This window comes from Poecile atricapillus, chromosome 7 (assembly GCF_030490865.1).
Source record: "Poecile atricapillus isolate bPoeAtr1 chromosome 7, bPoeAtr1.hap1, whole genome shotgun sequence".
In the NCBI taxonomy this organism is placed as follows: domain Eukaryota; kingdom Metazoa; phylum Chordata; class Aves; order Passeriformes; family Paridae; genus Poecile; species Poecile atricapillus.
Window position 1 is genome coordinate 23,688,836 of NC_081255.1, and position 18,070 is coordinate 23,706,905.

Here is an 18,070-nt window from a genome sequence, read left to right on the forward strand (position 1 = left end):
CTTTTGATGAAGCTGTGGCAGATCCATGCAGAAGCACTGCCACAGCCTCCTTGCTGCAGCATGAGTAATGTGACAACACCAGCATCAAAACAGTTCTGACAGCACCTAGCAAATGGGGGAAGTGTGTGGGAGGGTACTGGAAAAAGATTTAAATTGTATAGTATGCATCTTAATTTTGAAACAAAACTGAGTGAGGTAGGAGAGCCTGAGAAGAGGTGTCTTTGGCCTGGAATTCTGCATTTAGGAAACGTTCTCACTGTTATGAATGGTTCTAGTGGGCTGTGAGCACCTTCAGTACACAATGCAGGAGAGAAATGAACCAGGCCTGCTGCTGGGCTCTTCTACCTCCAGTAAATTACTGCCTGGCAGCATGGGCCCTTCATGCTGCCCAACACCCCAGGAACTGAGATGCTCTCAGCATTATCCACACTACTGGCTGCAGGAAGAGCTGCCTCCTCACAGGCTGTAGGTAAGGTGGGTGGCTGGTTTTCATATGCAGACTGAAGTCCTCCGTATAGAGTTAGGAGCAAACCTGTCTTTACAGCCCAGCAAGTGTGCTATAGATCAAATCAAACTACTTCAAGAAGTATTGTTACTCAATCTCACAGTCTTACTGAATTTAGGGAGGCTTGGCAGCATGTTGTACCCATGGACCTCCAGAGACACTTCAGACATGGGGATCAGGTGGTTGTGGATGAGCTGATACTCGTTCATACACTTGGACTCTCATTTCCTCAAGTGCTGCTGCTTCTCTTGAATAGAGTATCTCTGCAACTCTTGGGTTACTTTTCTTGCCTATCCTCGCAGCACAGGTTAACTCAAACTTCATTCCTGATAGCCACAAGCAATTAAAAAGAAATGACAGTGTCCTGGGTGCCAGGATAGGAATGCCTTTAGTGTGGGTGATGGGTGCTGATGGTCTGCAGGTACAGAGGAGCAATTAACTTACAGACAGTTCCATGGAAAACAAGAGTGTTGTGATGCAGGAGAGCAAGGAAACTGGTGATGGGGAGCAACTACACCAAAGGGCTGAGCAGCCCGTGTGGTTGCCTGTGGTGGATGGCTGCCCAGGCCACTTGGCTCTGCAGCAGGAACACAGCTTTGCTTGTCCAGCCCCAGCAGAGCCAGGGTAGGATGAAGAGGGTAGTTGTGTTGGCAGCCAGAGATGGGTCTGTCCTGAGTCCTCTCTGGCTTTCCCAGTTCCAGCTGGATAGATATTTCCAAACACCATTTAACAGCTGTTGACCACAAGGACTGGCAGAAGTGTAAATGCTCCTATTCTGCCATTCTCTCTTTCATATGCAGAGGTAGCACAAGACATCGTTTGGACCCTCAGCCATTCGCACTGTGGGGCTGGGGCCAACCCTGCTCTTCCTTGCTGGCTAGAGGGTGACTCCTGTGGGAGCAGATGTCTGCAGTGCAGGGAGACCCCCAACTTGGGCCCTCAGCACTGTGCAGAGCCTGACAAGGAGAAAGGACAGAAAAAGAGAACTTGGCTCTTTTCCCTCCCCAGTTGAAGCGGGTGAGGGGCTGCCAAGGGCTTTACAGCAGGGAGAAGAAAGACAGCGTTCATGGGAGCTGCGTGACTGTGAGCTGGTGGGCTGGGAGCCAGGCACGTAAGCACCTGATGGGCCAGCACACGAGGAAGAGCTTCTTGCTCCTTAGCTTCTCCAGAGGAGCCCTTTCAAGGGGTCCCAGCCCAGTGCAGTGAGGTCTCTCCTGTTCCAGGCTGGACTGTTACCTGCCGCAGTGCGCTGGGGATGTCTTTCCTCAGGAGCCTGGTTCCTTCACTGCTACCCTAGACCATGCTGGTTGAGATCCCTCCTGCCTGCCCATGTCCTCCACTCTGTCATGTTGTGGGGACAGATTTGGGGGACCTGGATCAGTCCTTTGGACATCGGTGCAGTCTCTGCAAAGAAGCAGCCTCCAGTTGTGCCCCGGCTGTGTGAAGGCTGCACAGATCGTTCCCAGAGAGTGCCAGGCTAAGGCTGTGGGGGTGATCCTGGGGGCTGGACAGTCATCACCTCTCACATCAAATTCCCCACCCCTTTTCCATGCAGGCTGGAGCCTGCCTAGAGAATCCTTCCTCCAAAAGCTACTGGACAGAAGAGCCCTTGTGCAGCCTTTTTGGAGAGGTGCCTGGTACCTGCTGAGGCAGACTTTCCACTTCCCAGTGAACAGATGCCTGGCTATGGCTGTGCCATATGGTGTTTTGGACTCACTCCTCTCCCAGCACAACCTGTCCTCCAGCTCTAAAGACAGGTGAGATTGCTCAGGATTCTGATTCCTGGCGACAGCTCCGCGCAGGCTGTGGGAGCTGTCAACAGTCTGGTGCAGGGAGAGGTGCGACAGGTCTGTGTTTGAAGCTTGTGCCTCTGGGGAAGGGCTGCCCAGGCAGTGTGGCCTTGATGCTGGGTCACCATTCCAGGAGAGTTTTGGCTGCACATGGGGCTTGCCCTGCTGGCCCAGGATTTGAGGAAAGCGCACTATGCGATGAGGGTGAGTAAACGGCACTTCAGGTTTGTGGTCAAGGATGCTTGCGACATCCTGGGGACACCTTTGAGGCTGGGATGAAATCAGACTGCCTGCCAGGCAAGAGTCTGTATCAGAGCCAGAATCTCTGGCGCTGGATTCATGATCTTTTCCTGTAAGCAATTCCTGTGGGAGCTGCTACATCCTTCCTGCCCTCTCCAGCAGTGTCTGCTGCTTTTCCCACTCAGTCAGGTTTATTGGGTGAGCGATTGCCTGAGGCTGTGTCAGCAGCTGTGCTCACTGTCAGACCCTGTGGATTTGGGGTGTGCAGGGATGGGAAGGGAGGAGCTGGCAGCTTTGCCCTTTGGCAGCATGTTGCAGGGCACAGAGCCAGCCAGCCCTCTTCCTGGCCAAGCTGTAAATTTGGCCCCTTGCTCTTGTGCTCCTGTGGCTTTTCCTGTGGGCTGAGGGTTCATCCCACTCCTTCTGTGGCCACTCTGCTACCTTATACTTCACCTCCCTGTGCCCCTATGCTTGCACACACAGTGCTGTCAGCTCAGCTGCCTGGGTGCACTTCTGACTCATTATGTGCTGCCTGGGCAGCTCCCCATTTCATCACTGTTAGGATTTCATGGCAGTGGGCTGTGAAACTCTGTTCCCCTCTTCCCCTGCTCAATCCCATGCATCCAGGAGGGACAAAACCTGTGGAGCTGTCTGCCCTGACCAGGATATCCCCACAGTGATGCTGTACCTGGCTGGGATGCTCTGTGCCATGGTTTGTCCCGTGCACCTCCCTCCTATGGAGATTTCTGCAGCACAGACAGGATCCCAAGATCCTGTGCCAGTGCAGGGCAGAGGAGCTGGTGCTTCCCCAGGCACTCTGGCAGGGACCAGCCATTTCCATCTGCATGATGGAGACTGTAGCACAACCACCATCAACCCACTCTGGGATATTTTTAGGCCAGCTCTGCTGATGAGGGAGAAATGACAAGCTCACTCCACATCCAGACCATGCAATGCCTTTCCCAGCTGCAGCCACCTGGTGGAATGGGAGAAGCGTGGGCTGTTCCTTCAGGAAAGGCAGCACTGACTGGATGCTGGGCTTGCTGGGAGCAGCTATTGATGCAGGATACCACCATCCTTCTCCCTCTGAACTTGTGCAGCTTCACTGCTTTTGAGAAAGCAGCTTAGCAAATTCCCCACTGGCTCTTGAAGTTGAGGGTATTTCCTGGTTTGTGAAGGAAAAGGAGGAATCTGAAGCTGTGGGACTGAAGCATGGCAGTGACATGCTTGCAGATGGTCCCTTGTTGTCACAGAACTGGGGAGCACTTTCAGCTGAGGAGTTTGGCTTTTCTGCAGGGCCTGAGGCTTAGAAAGCCTATGGGAAGAAGGTATCGAAGCTTCCCCTTTTCATCAGAGCCCTGTGTGGGGCTGCAGCTGGTGGAGTGGAAGGAGCAGTGATTTGGAGGTGACTGGGGTGAGTTGATGGAGGACAGGGGAGCTGGGGCACAGAGCTGTCTCCTGTGGTCAGGCTTGTGTGAAGCTGGTCCCTCAGCACTGCTGGGGAACCCTTGCATGAAACAGGTCCCCGATGCCCTGGACCCACACAATGACAGTGGTGCTGGGAGCTGACAGTGCCAAGCCATGACTGCATTGTGGGTTCTGGCAGAGGGGAGAAATGTCCTACACACAGTCTGTGGCTGGGTTAGAGGGGGACTGGGCTGGAGCAGGCTGTGCTACCCAGCTTCACACCAGGGCTCAAATGCCAGCCCAAGTGGGTTGTAGGTGCTGGACTCTGAACGCAGGACTTGTCTGGGTGACTGCACAAAGTAGTCGTGCTAATCTACGCCATCCACCAGGCACCAGTCTGTCAGAGAGGGTGTTGCTGGTACCAACAGCTCAACAGCTGTGTTGGTCTTGTCCCATCCCTGCATTGGAAGGACCAGTTCAGCTGCAGGTGCAAACCTTCCTCAACTGGTTACTGAGACCTGGAACGTTCCAGCCCTGAGCAGCTGCTTCTGCCTTACCCTGTAGGTCTGCCAGCATCTCCCAGCATAGTGATGGCTCAGGTGATGGCTGCAGAAAGTTCATATTCCCTTGGCTGTGGCATAGGGAGGTTTTTCCCATGGAGCAGGGTGGAGAAGATCTGTTGGAGAGGCAGAGCTTTGTCCTCACTTTCTTGTGGCTGGGTGGGATGGGCTGCAGCTGAAAACAAGGACCTGCTGGCCTGGCTGGTCCCCCGTATGACTGCTGGGACAGGGGCACAGTCCTCCATTGGCTGGCAGCTCTGTACCTCACTATTTAGGATCCCACTTACTACACAAGGATCCAGTGTCCCCTTAGTCCTGTTCTCATTCATACCTAGCAACATAGACTTCTGTGACTTCGAGTGATGTACTTGGGGGGTTGAGGTGTTTCAGCAGCACCCTTCTGTCGGTGTCCTCTGCCTGTGGCTGGCAGTTGCCTCTTCATGGCTGCTATTAGCCCACATCCTGACAGCAAGGAGAGCACCCAGAGGCCTTTCCCCCAGCTGCTCTAACTCCATTATGAAAAGCAGCTGCAAGAATGCACAGGTTGTCATAAATGCTGAATCTCCAGAACCGAGTGTGTTCATGTCCCACAGCAGAGCACAAACACTTGGCCATATCCTGCAGCACAAGGGTCAGGGCAGGGGCTAAGCCCTCAGTCCCTGCACCCTCCCACACAGCTCCTATGGCCCACGCCATGCGGGGTGGTTCCTCTCCTTTCTTCATTTTCCTAAGAGGGAGCAGATGCCTCAGCACCCAGGAGTGAGGAAGAAAGGCACTGGGACATGGCAGGGCTACCTCAGCTGGCAGCCACGCTGCCAACCCAGCACCAGGCTAGGCAGCTCTTCTCTTGACAATGGTGAAGCACCTCCACCAGCAGCACCAGCACTTCCTCACAACACCTTCTCAGTGACTGGCAGCATTTGAGGTGCCTGGTGCTTTCCCTTCCTCCTGCCTCACCTTGCCCTTGCTACTTTCTATCTCTTTGATCCCTTTCCTGAGCATCGTGCTTGCCCTGGTCTCAGATGTGTAGGAGGTGGGATGTTTCAAGAGCATCTCTCTGGGCTTATGGTCCTGCACCCTGGGAAGTGTTGATGTCCCTTGGTGCATCACAGGGTTTTGAGAGGGGCAGTCACCCAAGAGGGGTGCAGCCTGTGGCTCTGCAGACAAGAGCTGCTTACCAGAGGCAATGTTGCTGACCATTTCCTTTGGGCATGTGGAGAAGAGACCAGTGACACAAATGGGGAAGTGGACACTGATTTGGGCACTTGGGCTGCTGTGCTTATGCTGTGGGTTTTGGCATCAACTCACTTGGGCATGTATGGGAGAAACAAGTATAAGTAACAGAGCTGGTTGCTGTGTTGTATGAAGGTTGCTAGTGCTTTACTTGGGTTCAGAGGCTCCAGTTCACCAGGGAGCAATGAAGAGGAGATTCAGGTTGAACAGGATGAAAAGATGAGCCTATGTCTAGTGGCCCCATCACCATAGCAGGCTAGCTGAAGGTACACAAGGGATTGCTCCAGTGCAAGTAATTAAGTAGTGAAGCTCCAGGCTGGAAATTATGCATTCCCTGGGTCAAAGGCTGGCAATGAGCACTGCTGCAGGTAGTGTAATGCCACAAAGCCAGCTCAGGCTGTTGTTCCTGTTTTTAGAAAGACATGCATGAGCTAGAAGAGCAGGTGAACAAAACTGTCCTCAGGCAGAGCCCTCCACACCTTCTTCATTGCCTTCTCTGGCATGAAAGAATCAGTCCTGGCCTCCTTTTTGCTGCTGGAGCTGTTTGGACAGGAGATCAGGAAGGGTGCTTACAGCTCAGGGCAAAACAGCAAGCACGTCCATACAGCATCTCTTTTTCATGCCAGAGCCACAGATGTTAAAAAATTTGAGACCTTAAACTAGTTGAGATCTAAACTTATTTTACAAGCTGTTTCATGGTGGTGATGGCTGCCCCTGCAGCCTTCAGTGACCATGCTCTACTTAATTTCACGCTTGAGTTTTTCCCATCTTCAACTTCTCACATTTGGCTCCTGCACTTCCTTCTGCCCATACTGGTACTTGGTTCCATTTAGCAGTGAGGAGACCGTCTCCTGGGGCAGTGGAATAGCTTGTGCTTCTCACATCCTATGCAGCCTTATTTGTCACATTTCCAACCCTTAGTTCCCTTTTTGTGGTGCCATTGCTGCTCCTTGGGATTTCTGTGCCTGTTCTGAAGTTTGGAGAGCTGGACCAGACATCAAGTTGGCTTTGCCAGAGCTTAACTCTGCTTGGAAATCCCCTCCATGCCCCTCTGACTCATGGCCCTCAGAGCCAAGGTACTGTGCTGCAGGCTCATAGCAACAGTCATGTGTGGGGACAGCTCCTTTTCAGCTTTTTCCCCTAATTTCACCTCCCACCCCTGCTTTCAGGGAGATTCTCCACCCTGTGATACAGCCTGTCTTTTCCATTCCCAAGAACCTTCCTTTGCAGCCCATCACTATGCTGTGGGCTGCTAGCGTTTTTCCAGACCATTCAGCTCATGCTGTAGTAGCAAGCACCCTGTTCAGTGTTTTATCAGCCCCACACGTAAGCCTTCATCTTGTCATCCAGACAACTGATATTAAGATCTCTGAAATGGTACTGGACCAAGGGTCACTGGGGATCTAGGTAGGCTTCCTGTTGTTGATGTCTCCCCATTAAGCCTTGGCTCAGTGACAGATCTCAGAATGTAGCTGGTAATACGTGTAGTTTTTAATCTACTTGAGTCTTTTAATGAAAATCCTACAGCATTATTGAAAGCAGTGGAGAAAGCAAAGTGTTCTCTATATATGCTCCTGCTCTCAGCAGCCAGAACTTTCCGTTTGCCCAGGGAGCAGTTTCCCTGTGTAAGAGCCTCAGGCTGCCCTTAGCTGTGCTTTCATCTACCTAGTAGCAGTCTGGGGCTCTCTGCCATTTCTCTGCCCATTGCTTTGACCCTTTTAGATTATGCTGGCCTCCTACCAGCTGACCATTCATTAAAAATTAGCACATGTATTTGGAAGAGTCTGTGATTAAATCATCAAATTGTTTGCAAATTACTTGGGCCTAAAGCATGACTGTGGCTGGTTTGGGGAGATGCAGCCTCTCCTTGTGCCACTGCTTTGCTAAATTCCCTCCTCTCTATGACAGCACTATGACAGATGAGATGGAATCACTCCTGCCATTCCCATTTGAGAGGAGGCAGTGGCTGGATGGTGCCTGCCTGCCTCACCTGACTCTTCCAGCTGTTTTTATGGTATGAAAGAGGATGGGGTAATGCCCGTCTGGAGAGCTCAAGGTGAACCCAATGAGGTTCATGGCCATCACAGTTCCAACCATCTCTGAAATTCAAGTTTATTCAACAATCATCTCAGAAACTCAAGGACAGCACTCCTGGCTTCAGAGAGGCAGCATGGCCACAGCTGGAGCTGGGGCTCATTCAGGGTTCCTGCAGCACTGGCATGAAAAAATGCACTGTGATATCCAGTGATGGCCCCTGGGCTGAGCAAGATTCCCTATTTCACTCCCAGATCTCAGGTAGGCTTCACTGGGGAGGCTTCTGGGGGGAGGTTATTTTACCTGGTTTCTTAAGGAGTAGAATTAAAGATGGAACCTTCATCTAGCCTATTATTTTTAAGAGCTGTGTTCATTGTGTGCAGCCTAATAACTAGTCACTGCACAGATTCTGCAGTGACCATTGTCACTCTGAACAGGATGGGTAAAATATCAACAAGCATTGCAAAATATTTCCCAGACAGTCAAACCAGCCTGGATGCCAGCAGGCACTGCTTGGTTCTGTGCTCTCCTCTCTTTCATGGCACAGTAACCTACTGGGATCAGGACATTTGCTCCTGGACAACTCACCAGGGCTCAGCAAATCTTCCTAAGGCCTGCTGAGCTCAGCTCCCTAAGCACCCCCCCCCAAATGTGGCAACCATGACATCCATCATTCTAGGACAGGGAGCAAGTGAGGGAGGCATATGGGAGTGGAGGTGTCCCTAACCACCAAACTCCATCAGTTCCTGGGTGTGCAGCTGAGATACAGGTGGTTCTAATCTGCCAGCAGGGAGTCTGGAAAAGATTCAAGACAATCCTTCCTGAGTGCTTATCCTGATGCTATGGTAGAAAGGACTAATGCAGCCCTTTAAGGCAGGAAATAGGAAAAGCAGATTAAATCCCTGTGTCAAAGCATTAGGGAGGCTCATTGTGGGATTCCATATCTTGAAAAGGATTCAGGAAAAATCATAGAGGCTCTATAGAGCACAAACACAAAAAATGGCTTGAGGGTGGGAGGAAAAGCCTGGCAGAAAGAGAATTAAGCAACTCAGTATATTTAGCTTTTCAGAAAGACGGATGAGAGGGGGTTTGCTTGCAGCATATGTGTAGTGTCACAAAGAGAAAGTGCCAGGCTCTGAAAGGCTCTTTAATCAAGCAGAAGGCAGAATAAAATGGTATGTCTGCAAGCTGAAGCCAGACACAGGGAGGTGGGATGCTCTTCTGAACGTGAGGGTGAGGGACTCCTGAAACAGACCCAGAAAAGTGGGAGTCTTCAACGCTCGTCTTCAATTCAAGCCTACCTCCTCTCTTGGAAACTATGAGTGAACCAAACAGTGTGTGTTGGAATTACTGCAAGGAGATGAACTGCTGAGCGAGGTGCTGGCCAGGGGCTTGCACTCACACAGCCGCCTGCCGGCGCGACCATTGGGTCACTTCATCTGAGGAAGACTCTTGGAAATCTGGTCCAGTCAGAGTGCTTGGGGAGGTGATCAGGCAGGCTCCACGGGTTTATCAGCTCTCAAAGTGGTAAGTGTGATTCTTTGCTGTTGAAAACATCTAGAGGGTGGCAGAATTTTTGAGCCAAGTTCAGATTGTTTTAACAGGTTTTGTGTGGGCCTGGTGTTGGTGCTGTTCAACATTTCTGTTTTCAGAGTAGCCAGAGCACCAGAAATGTAAAGTGTTCTCCACAGTCTGATCACGTTCAGAGTCTGCACTTAAGAATAATACATAATGAATGTGTGAGATGAAACAAGTTTGGTCAGAGAGATAAGACAAACTACAAGTGTCTTATAGCCCAGATTGCATTCCTTGAGCCTGTGGTAATCAGCAGAGGTAATCTCTGTCTAGCCATTACTGGAAGATATCTTTGCTGTAGTATATAGTGGTATTTAATTAATCATAAAATATTGCATTAATTAGTAGTGGGTCTGATTTGATGACATTTAATCTGGGGAGAAGGATTACAGTGTGAGTATTAGAATGGTAATTTTTATAGGGTAAAGAAACAAAATGAGATTAGAAGTCCCTGTGAAGGAAGCCTGGAGGCTGATGTGTATATTTGGCATCTGATGCAGATAGTTACAGCCTAACTTCATTTACTGGTGGGAAAAGAACGTGTAGCTGTTATTTATGAGTCCTCCCATATATAGTGTATGGTTCAACCACCATGAAAGACAATGCAGGCAGGTGTCAGTTCAGTGGGAATGCCTGTGTGGTGCTCAGCATTTCCTCATGAACGAGGAATTTGCAGAGCAATTTTGGCATGCCATAGGAAGGCTCCTTTCAAAAAAAGGGCAGAAATAAGCTTTTCTTATGGTTACGCTGGTGTGTCCAAGTCATGCTTAGTCCAACGTAAGTGTCTCTGCAGCATTGATACAGGGAAACAGGGGTAGAACCTTGCACTGTCTGCTCCAAGCAGTGACCAGCCCTAACTGTTTTGTGCTAATGAGTCACCAGCTGTGCCCTCTGCCAGAGCCCTTTTTCTCCAAATCATGGCCAGTGCTGCTGCAGGAAATTCCCTGCAGACACATGGGTAAACACAGGCTCAGCAGGTTGGCTGCGAGTGGGTTTTGTTGAGCAGGATGGGCTAGACCATTTGCCTGATCATTTGGTCAGTTTGGCTTTAAAAAGCTCCAGAGCATTCTGGAAAGCAGCACAGCAATATGATAGGATTTAATCAGACTTAATTATTCCCCTGCTGTCTATCTCCTAGCAACATCCAGCTTGACATCTGCCTGCAAATGAAATGTGTAAGCTAAGTAGGAACATGTTCAGACTAAAGTCCTGCTACTTGAACCAAATCACTCCACTAATCATTGTCTTAATTCATCTCATGGCCATCAAACAGCTGCCAGGCACTGGTACCTGATTTTCCAAGATACAGAGCACTCACCTTCTGAGTTTTCTTCCAGGCTGGCAAGAAGAGTGACTTCATCCTGGGCTCTTTGCAGCACACTGACACCTGATCACGGGGTTAGAGTTTCCTGAGTGACAAACACGAGCTCAGGAGCAAGCCCCAGACTTGTCGCTATCTGGCCCCGTGCTGTAGGTCCCCGCTTATCTCATCACTGAAATCAGATCACCTCCTGTACCCGCACACCGCGGGGTTCAAATGTGGTACAGTCGGGGGCGGTTTAGGTGAAGCTTGGGGACAGCTGGAGCAGTTGTGGCGCAGTGGCAGCAGGCAGTGCAGCAGCTCCATGTCACAGGGACAAGGGCAGTTGAGGTAGGGAGATGAGACCCAGCTTACGCAGATGGAGTGATGAAGAGGGCAAGAGAGGAGCAGACATAAAGCGAGCGTTTGTAAAGTAAAACTGGGCTTCAGCCAGACGTGATGTGGTGCAGGAGTCAGTGGGGTTGCTGGAAGAAATGAGCCTGGCAGCAGAGCCAGGGCCATAGGAGGAGACTGCCCACACCAGCCCTGGCTGCCAGCTTGCCGTGAAGCTAGAGGGGAAGGGAGCTGTCTCAGATGAGTGAGAGCAACGAGCATCCTGAGCAGGTCAGCCTTGTGAGCTGGGGTTTGGTGGGGCAGCACCTTGGGGGCAGATCTACAGATGGATAGGGCTGCATGGACATGGTTGTGTCCCCTCTCCACATACCTCCTCGGGTACTAAATGCCACCTTAGATGGGGATATTGGTGCCAGTGATACCTAGGTGCTTGTGTGAGTCTGTTGGTCTCTTGTACTGTCTGTAGAAGTTGTTGTTGGCATCCAAAAAACCTAATGGCATATCAGTGTGACATGTGTCTCCCTTGTGTCTCTGCAGAGGAGTGTGGTAGCTCTGGAAGCCTGGCTGCGTAGGTGCCACACTAGCAAACAACTTGCACTGACTTCATTTGTGCAGAGAACAAAGTGGGGCTTCTGTCTGTGAAAATGAGGCTGTATGAGCCCCCACCAGCTCTCCCTGTGACCAGCAGGAACTCTGCCTTTTGTCAAAGGCAGTGTTCAGCCAGCTCTGTGCTGTTCAAGGCAGTGTCTGCCATTCAACATTGGCACCTGGGCTCACCTCAGTGGGAGCTGCCACCATGCTGGATATTATCTTACTAAGATTCCCTTAAAATCACCTTTTATTTTCCTTCTGTTATCAGTGACAAATGGAGGGTCATTAGGCTGGTCACTGAAGATGCAGGCTTATTCCTTACAGTTTTTTTCCTTTCAAATAACTTTCTCCCCCATGACTAATAATTTCTCTTTATCATAGTTTATCTGTCCCTGAGAGGCGTTATATTAGAGCTTGTCACTTGCCCTCTGCCTAAGGAGCACTAGAAGGCTGTGGGGCCAGCAAGAACGAGGGCAATGCGGCAGGAAGGGTGAGGTGCAGGCTGGCCCCAGTGCTGCTGTGCGGTGGGAAGGTGGAGACTGTAACATGCCTGGAAGTGCGTGGAAGCTTCACTGCCTGCGTGCCGTGAGCCGTGCTGTGCGGTGGAAGGGCAGCTGGGAGGTCGTGCAGCCTGCTGTGGTCCAGTGGTGGAGGCTGTGCCACACCGGGGAGGTGGCGCAGAGCCGTGCAGGGGCTGGGCAGGACCTTGTCGGGTTTGCGGTGCTGGGAGGGTTTGCAGAAGCCGGAGGATGGTGTGAAGGCAGTGGAAGGAACAGATGCTGTGTTGGGGCAGCGATGGAAGCAGCCCAGGTCTGCGTTGCCGTGTCGTGACTGTGCAGAGCGGGGCAGGGCTGAGAGGCCATCGGGCAGCGCAGCACTTGAACGCAGCGCACTCAACGCAGTGCCTGGAGGGCGGGTGATGCCGTGTCACTGCAGGGGCCCAGCGGCCGGGCAGGAGCTGAGGTGTCTCAGCTGGCGGAAGGCGCAGTGCTGTGGGGTGACAATGCGGAGCCTCACCGCGGGTGCAGTGCTGGCAGGGGCCACCCAGGGCCGTGCCTGGAGGCACAGCAGTGCTCCGGAGGTGCCACGGTGTGACTGGGGAGGGGCGCCGGGATTTGGAGGAGGAGGAGCGATGCCCGGCAGGGGCCGTGAGGGGGAAGCAGGCCCCCTCCGCTCCGCGCGCCGCCGCCGCCACGCGCAGATTCTGAGGGGCGCGGGGGGCGCTCCGCGCACGCGCACCGCCTCCCTGCCGCAGCGCTCCTCCGGCGGGGAACCCCCTGCCCGCGTGCCATTGGCTGCGGACTCCTCCCGCGATTGGCCGGGGCGCGGCCCCCCGCGCGGTCCCATTGGCCGCCGGCGGCCGCTATGCGGGCGGGCCCCGCCCCGCCCCGGCGCGCCATTGGCGGCCGCGGCGCCCCCCGGCGGCGGCGGGTCCCGCTGGGCGCGCCCGGCATGGCGGCGCCCGCAGCCCCGCGCCCGGGGGGCGCAGCCGGCGGCCGAGCGCCCGGGGCCGGCGGCGGCCGGGTGAGGAGGGGCGGGGGAGGCGGGCAGGGCCGGTCACAGCGGCCGGCGGGGCGGCCGAGGCGCGGCGTAACCGGTAGCGAAGCACGGCGAGGCGAAGGCAGCCCGGCGGTGGCGACGCCGCTGCCCGTTTAAAGCCAGGCTCCAGCCAGCCGCTGGCAGCTGTTAGCCGGCGGACAGCTGCCGTCCTGCCCGGGCCCGGCGAGCCCCTCTCTCCTGGCGCCGGTAGCGCCTCTAGGGCAGCGCCGAGTGCCCGGGGCTCCGCGGGGCTCCAGCCGGGACCGGCGCTTTGCTGGCCGCGGGACACCCGGCGCTGTGGGTTTGCTTCTGCGGCGTGCCGGGAGGACGCGGTGCTCGCCAGGCCTCGGCGGCCAGGGCCGTGCTGGACTCGGTTGTCCGAAGTGGGCAGGAGCGGGGCTGATGCTCTGTCACAGCGTGGCCGTGATCCCCCGTCTCTCCGGAGCGGCAGTGACCCTTGTGACAGCCAGAACAGGCAGATGTCTGGGGTGGTTCTTGTTTCACTGGTGTGCTTTGGGGAACGCGTGTGTTTTAGCTCGTGGAGAGCATGGCTTGGAATCTGTGCCTTATGGTGGGTATGGGGTTGCATGTTTTGGAGAGGATGCCCGTTGGAGGGAAGGTGGCTCCAATCTCAATCTGTTTTTCTTTCTCAGGTCATGTAGAAGAGCAGATTTAATGTGAAGATGGGACTCTTGGTGTTTATGCGTAACCTGCTGCTAGCCCTCTGCCTCTTTCTGGTACTGGGATTTCTGTACTATTCTGCTTGGAAGTTGCACCTTCTCCGATGGGAGGATTCAAGTAAGTAGGAGAACGGTGCAACTGTTTCTGGGCTTCCTAAAACGTCTGTTAAATTGTTGCAATAGCGGTGAGATGGTTCTGATTTAGTTGTATTAAAGGGATGTGATTAAGCCCACTCAAATGCTAGAGCTTTTAGTATGCTTAAGGGGTCGAATTTGTGACTACCTAATGCTCTTTATGGCTTTACTTTTATTACTGGGTACAAGAGCAGGTTCATGCTTTATAAATCTAGTATTAGAGGTCTCAGTTCTTGGAATATTCTTCTAGTTAATGATTCCTAATTGTCAAAATAAAGAATTTGTATGATGAGGCTTTTGTTTCCTGAATCCTCTGTGCATTTTAAAATATCTAATACAAGTTTTGTTTTTTCCCTCTGGTAAATTTTGATTTCTTTCTGTAATCGTATATGCTGGTTATCTCATCATCTTACTTTGTCCTTCAGAAATCCTCATCTTCCATTTATCTTCCATGTCATTATCTGCCAACTATCTGTCATCTAAAGGATGTCTCTCAACCTTTTTAAGCCTAAAGAGATATCTGACCTCATTGAATACAATCTGAGAATTGTACTGTGCAGTAAGGCCACAGAAGGTTACAGTTGCAGTGAGACAGAAATTAAGCTGAACTTTGATTGCTCTTGTTTTGGTTTGTGTTGGTTTTGCCTGCATGCAAGAACTATTTATTGAAAATATAAAAACAAGAAAACAATTCCCTCCTCTACCCTACTGCCCAAAACACAAACCAGCCTTCCTTGCAGCTGTTCCACAGGCTGTTTGAAATGTCTCAGAGCTGACTGTTGCTCCCTGGAACAGCAGCTGAGAAGCACTGATCCAGAACTGACAAGAAGCCACTGGTCAAATTTCTTCTTTGCTATATTGCATTTTTGTGGATGATGATAGAGGTTTCTGCTCCAATGCTTCTTAAACTTAGCATTTTTCTACTTCTACGTGCTCCAAATCTGTTGTTATGCGCTCCTAAGAAGTTTTGCATGATGACTTGGATGATATGACACTTGTGCTGATGCACTGATTTTGACAGGACAGCTTCTAAGGTGCCTTAGACTAGAACGGGTGTTGTAAGACTAAATTTGTAGAAGGAGATGCACAGTGTTTTTTTGAGCAGGGATTTTTTATTCAGGTTCGTGCTTCAGAGAGGGAGTTAAAAATCTTATGAGCTTCTGAAAAATAGCACTTTTGTTGACTAGGTATAGAAAATACTTCCTGTATGAAAAGAAATACAGTTGTGGTTGAAAGAACAGTTTTGCCATATCTGCATGATGATAACAAGGTGATCTGTTATGAAATTATATCACCTGCTATCCTTTACTTCCTTTATGCCACCAGGAAATCATGTTGGACTTCCCAAGGCCTGCAAAAAAACCTTTCATGCCACAACTTGTGTGTGATCTTTGTTACGAATGAAGAAGCAGCTGTGTGTTTATGTGCTATGCACCAGGGTGCTGAGGAGGATTCTAGCTTTCTGCAATCCTCTTCAGATTTTGTGCCTTTAGCTGTGTGTGCTATTTGTTATTTTACGCCATGTCAGTCCCTGGGGAGTTTTGTGGTAACTTTGGGTTGCAATGCCATATTGCAAATCTGTGTGCAGACGCTGTGGATTTCTATAAATGGAACACTTTTACCTGGAAAGATGACTCTTAAGTTGCAGCCTAGTTAGAGTGATTTCCTTTGAGTGCATTGGCTGATTTTGAGTACCCAGGATGTTCTGACAGGAGCACTGTGAGATACCATAACAGACCTTTGGTTTGGTGTGTGTGTGTCTCCCTTTCTCTAATCTTTGTGTAAAATGTGTCATTAATTTATTCTTGGAAGTTGCATTGCTTGCATTAAGCTTCTTCAACATGTACAAAGAGATTATGCTAGCTTGAGGATTTAGTTTACTGTTCTTTTTCAGTTGTCCCCATTGATTTAGGCTCCTTCTAGACACTTTTGTGGATTGTGTCTTAAATTTTGGACGTTCCTTGAAATATTAGCATAAGCAGCAGTGTAGCATAAAGGGGCAGATGTTACTTTTGAAACAGTAAAAATGGTACCTGTTTTCAGTTGGTCTTCAGACTTTTTTATGTATGAAAACCCATTTTATTTATCATGCAATTTAACACAGGAGGAACTTACACAAATTTCAAGCACAAATTTAAAACCCCATTTTGGGAAACTTGATACACAAAGAGTTAATATTATACTTCTATAAATCGGTGTTTGAAAGTTAACAAATGACAGATTTTAATTACTTATTTAACTACGATTAGGCTTTCTTGGGAATGTGTAATATGATACAATGTATAATGGAGCAATTGTACTTTGTATTTGCTGAAGAGGAGCCGGGCTTAGTTATGTGCACCAGACAGGTGGTGCGTGATAATTGTTGTGATTTTATTTCCTGAATTACAATGCAGTGTGTGACCTTGTAAATTTCCTTAGGATTGATATGATAATGCTGATGTCCCCAAAGGCAAAACTAAGTCAGTTGTGTTAATTTTGGGGTCCTTACTAAACAAAGACTATTGATTTTGTGTGAATTATCATCTTAGGAAATTTTTTTCACTTTTCTTGTGACCAGTGCCTTTCATCTGTTTAATAGCGACTCCCTAGCTTCAGCAGTGAAATTCATCTTTGTTCTGCTCTTTGTGCTAGAGGAGGTATGAAACTAAGCTGGTCTGACACCTGACACCCTTGCAGTCTCTTCAGAGACTGGTTTTAGTAAACAACACCTGAGTTTAATAATGGAAACAAACAATTTTGTTGTAGAGTATGGTGGAAAACACTTGATCTGCTAATTTGCTGCTTGTGTGGTTTGTTCACTTAATGTTTTAGAAGATACCTGTGCCTATCATTGTCATGGATGAATTTGAATGGTAACTGTGTAAAGTGGTTTACTGTGTAAACTGCTCAGCCTGACACTTGGATGTTTGTGTATTTAGCTGCTGAAGTAAATGAATAGCTAAATTATATTGTTTATATGTACATCCGACCTCTACAAGAAAGGAGGCGAAACTTCAAAATAGACTGAAAGATACACATAAATGTTTCTCTTAATGTTCCCTAAACATTAAATGTTCTTCACTTAATGGTAAATCTGTCCTCCTGGAGTGATGCCTTAGTGAGTACTGTGAGATTATTCTCCTTCCTATGTGACTCTACACCTTGCCAAAATACAAAGGGGAATAGGAAATAATTAATTCTCTAAGGCTTATCTTTACTGTGACAAGTATAGATTGAATTCCGCTAATGTGAACTAATTAACATTGAATTAAGTTCAACTACTTCTATTCAAGACAAACTTCCAGTGATTGCCACCCCTCTCTCATCCTTTTAGTGAGTATCATGACTGGCTACTCTTCCCCAAGCCTTGTTTCATGTTGGTGTCAGAATATTGTGAGTTCTCAGAGCAGCAGCAAAATACAAAAATAAGAGGTATAATGCTGAATGCAGGAGAGCCCTTGAGTTCTGGTGATTGTTGGGAGTATATGAGCACGGTTTAGGACAGAGATAAGATTTCCTTTTTCTCTTTCCTGATGTTTGTCATGCAGCTTCAGTCTCTGAGGTAGTGGTAAGAGATGTGTGCCGTCCCTGCACGTTCTTCCCAGGCAGGCAGTAACGGTGGATTCCACAGCTCTCTGGTGAAGTGTTGAGTTGCAGGGAGGTGTGCTGAGCACGTAGAACTGATAATGATGTGGGAGACAAACAAGGAAATAAATAGTTTGTAATCCGGTTTGGCTGTCCTGAACATTCTAGAAGGAATTTACAGGAGCAAATAATTTTACTGCTGTTCTTTGTGTTTCTGGACACGTAGTTGTCAGGGGATTCTTGCACTGAATAGTGATAGGAGCAGGCTTTGAAGGTCTGAGACATGCATTGCAGCCTCTTTCGTAGTAACTTCCCATCCTATTCCTTCCCTGATGCATTTGGCTCTGAGGAGGAAGGAAGATGTTATCTGTACCAGTGAGAAGATCCAGCTCCTAGGAGGGTGCACTGTTGTCTTTGAAAAGTGTGGTGGGAGATGGAGTCTTGCTGACAGGGCTTCCTAGGTTTGCTTTTTCGGCTTGGAAGAATGCCTTTATATGTGTAACAAAGTTACTAGTGATGTTTGTTACTTAACCTAACTTTTGCAACTTCAAATGAATTGG

At 49.9% G+C, this 18,070-nt stretch overlaps 1 protein-coding gene across 14 annotated transcripts in view; it reads left to right on the forward strand.

Annotated features, from left to right (window-relative positions):
* The first annotated feature begins 3,627 nt into the window (after nucleotides 1-3,627).
* The window catches only part of ST3GAL3 (ST3 beta-galactoside alpha-2,3-sialyltransferase 3), a 185,763-nt gene continuing 171,320 nt past the window's right edge, over nucleotides 3,628-18,070 (forward strand). For 3 of the 14 annotated variants that reach the window (XM_058842194.1, XM_058842192.1, XM_058842196.1), the window contains exons 1-2: nucleotides 13,156-13,699; nucleotides 13,782-13,926. In XM_058842194.1, the coding sequence (XP_058698177.1) occupies nucleotides 13,812-13,926 (115 nt within the window). In that variant the 5' untranslated portion in view covers nucleotides 13,156-13,699; nucleotides 13,782-13,811. Of the gene's footprint in view, nucleotides 9,297-12,992; nucleotides 13,114-13,155; nucleotides 13,704-13,781; nucleotides 13,927-18,070 lie in introns of those variants that run through there. The other 11 variants (XM_058842186.1, XM_058842193.1, XM_058842191.1 and 8 more) reach the window with 9 other exon arrangements.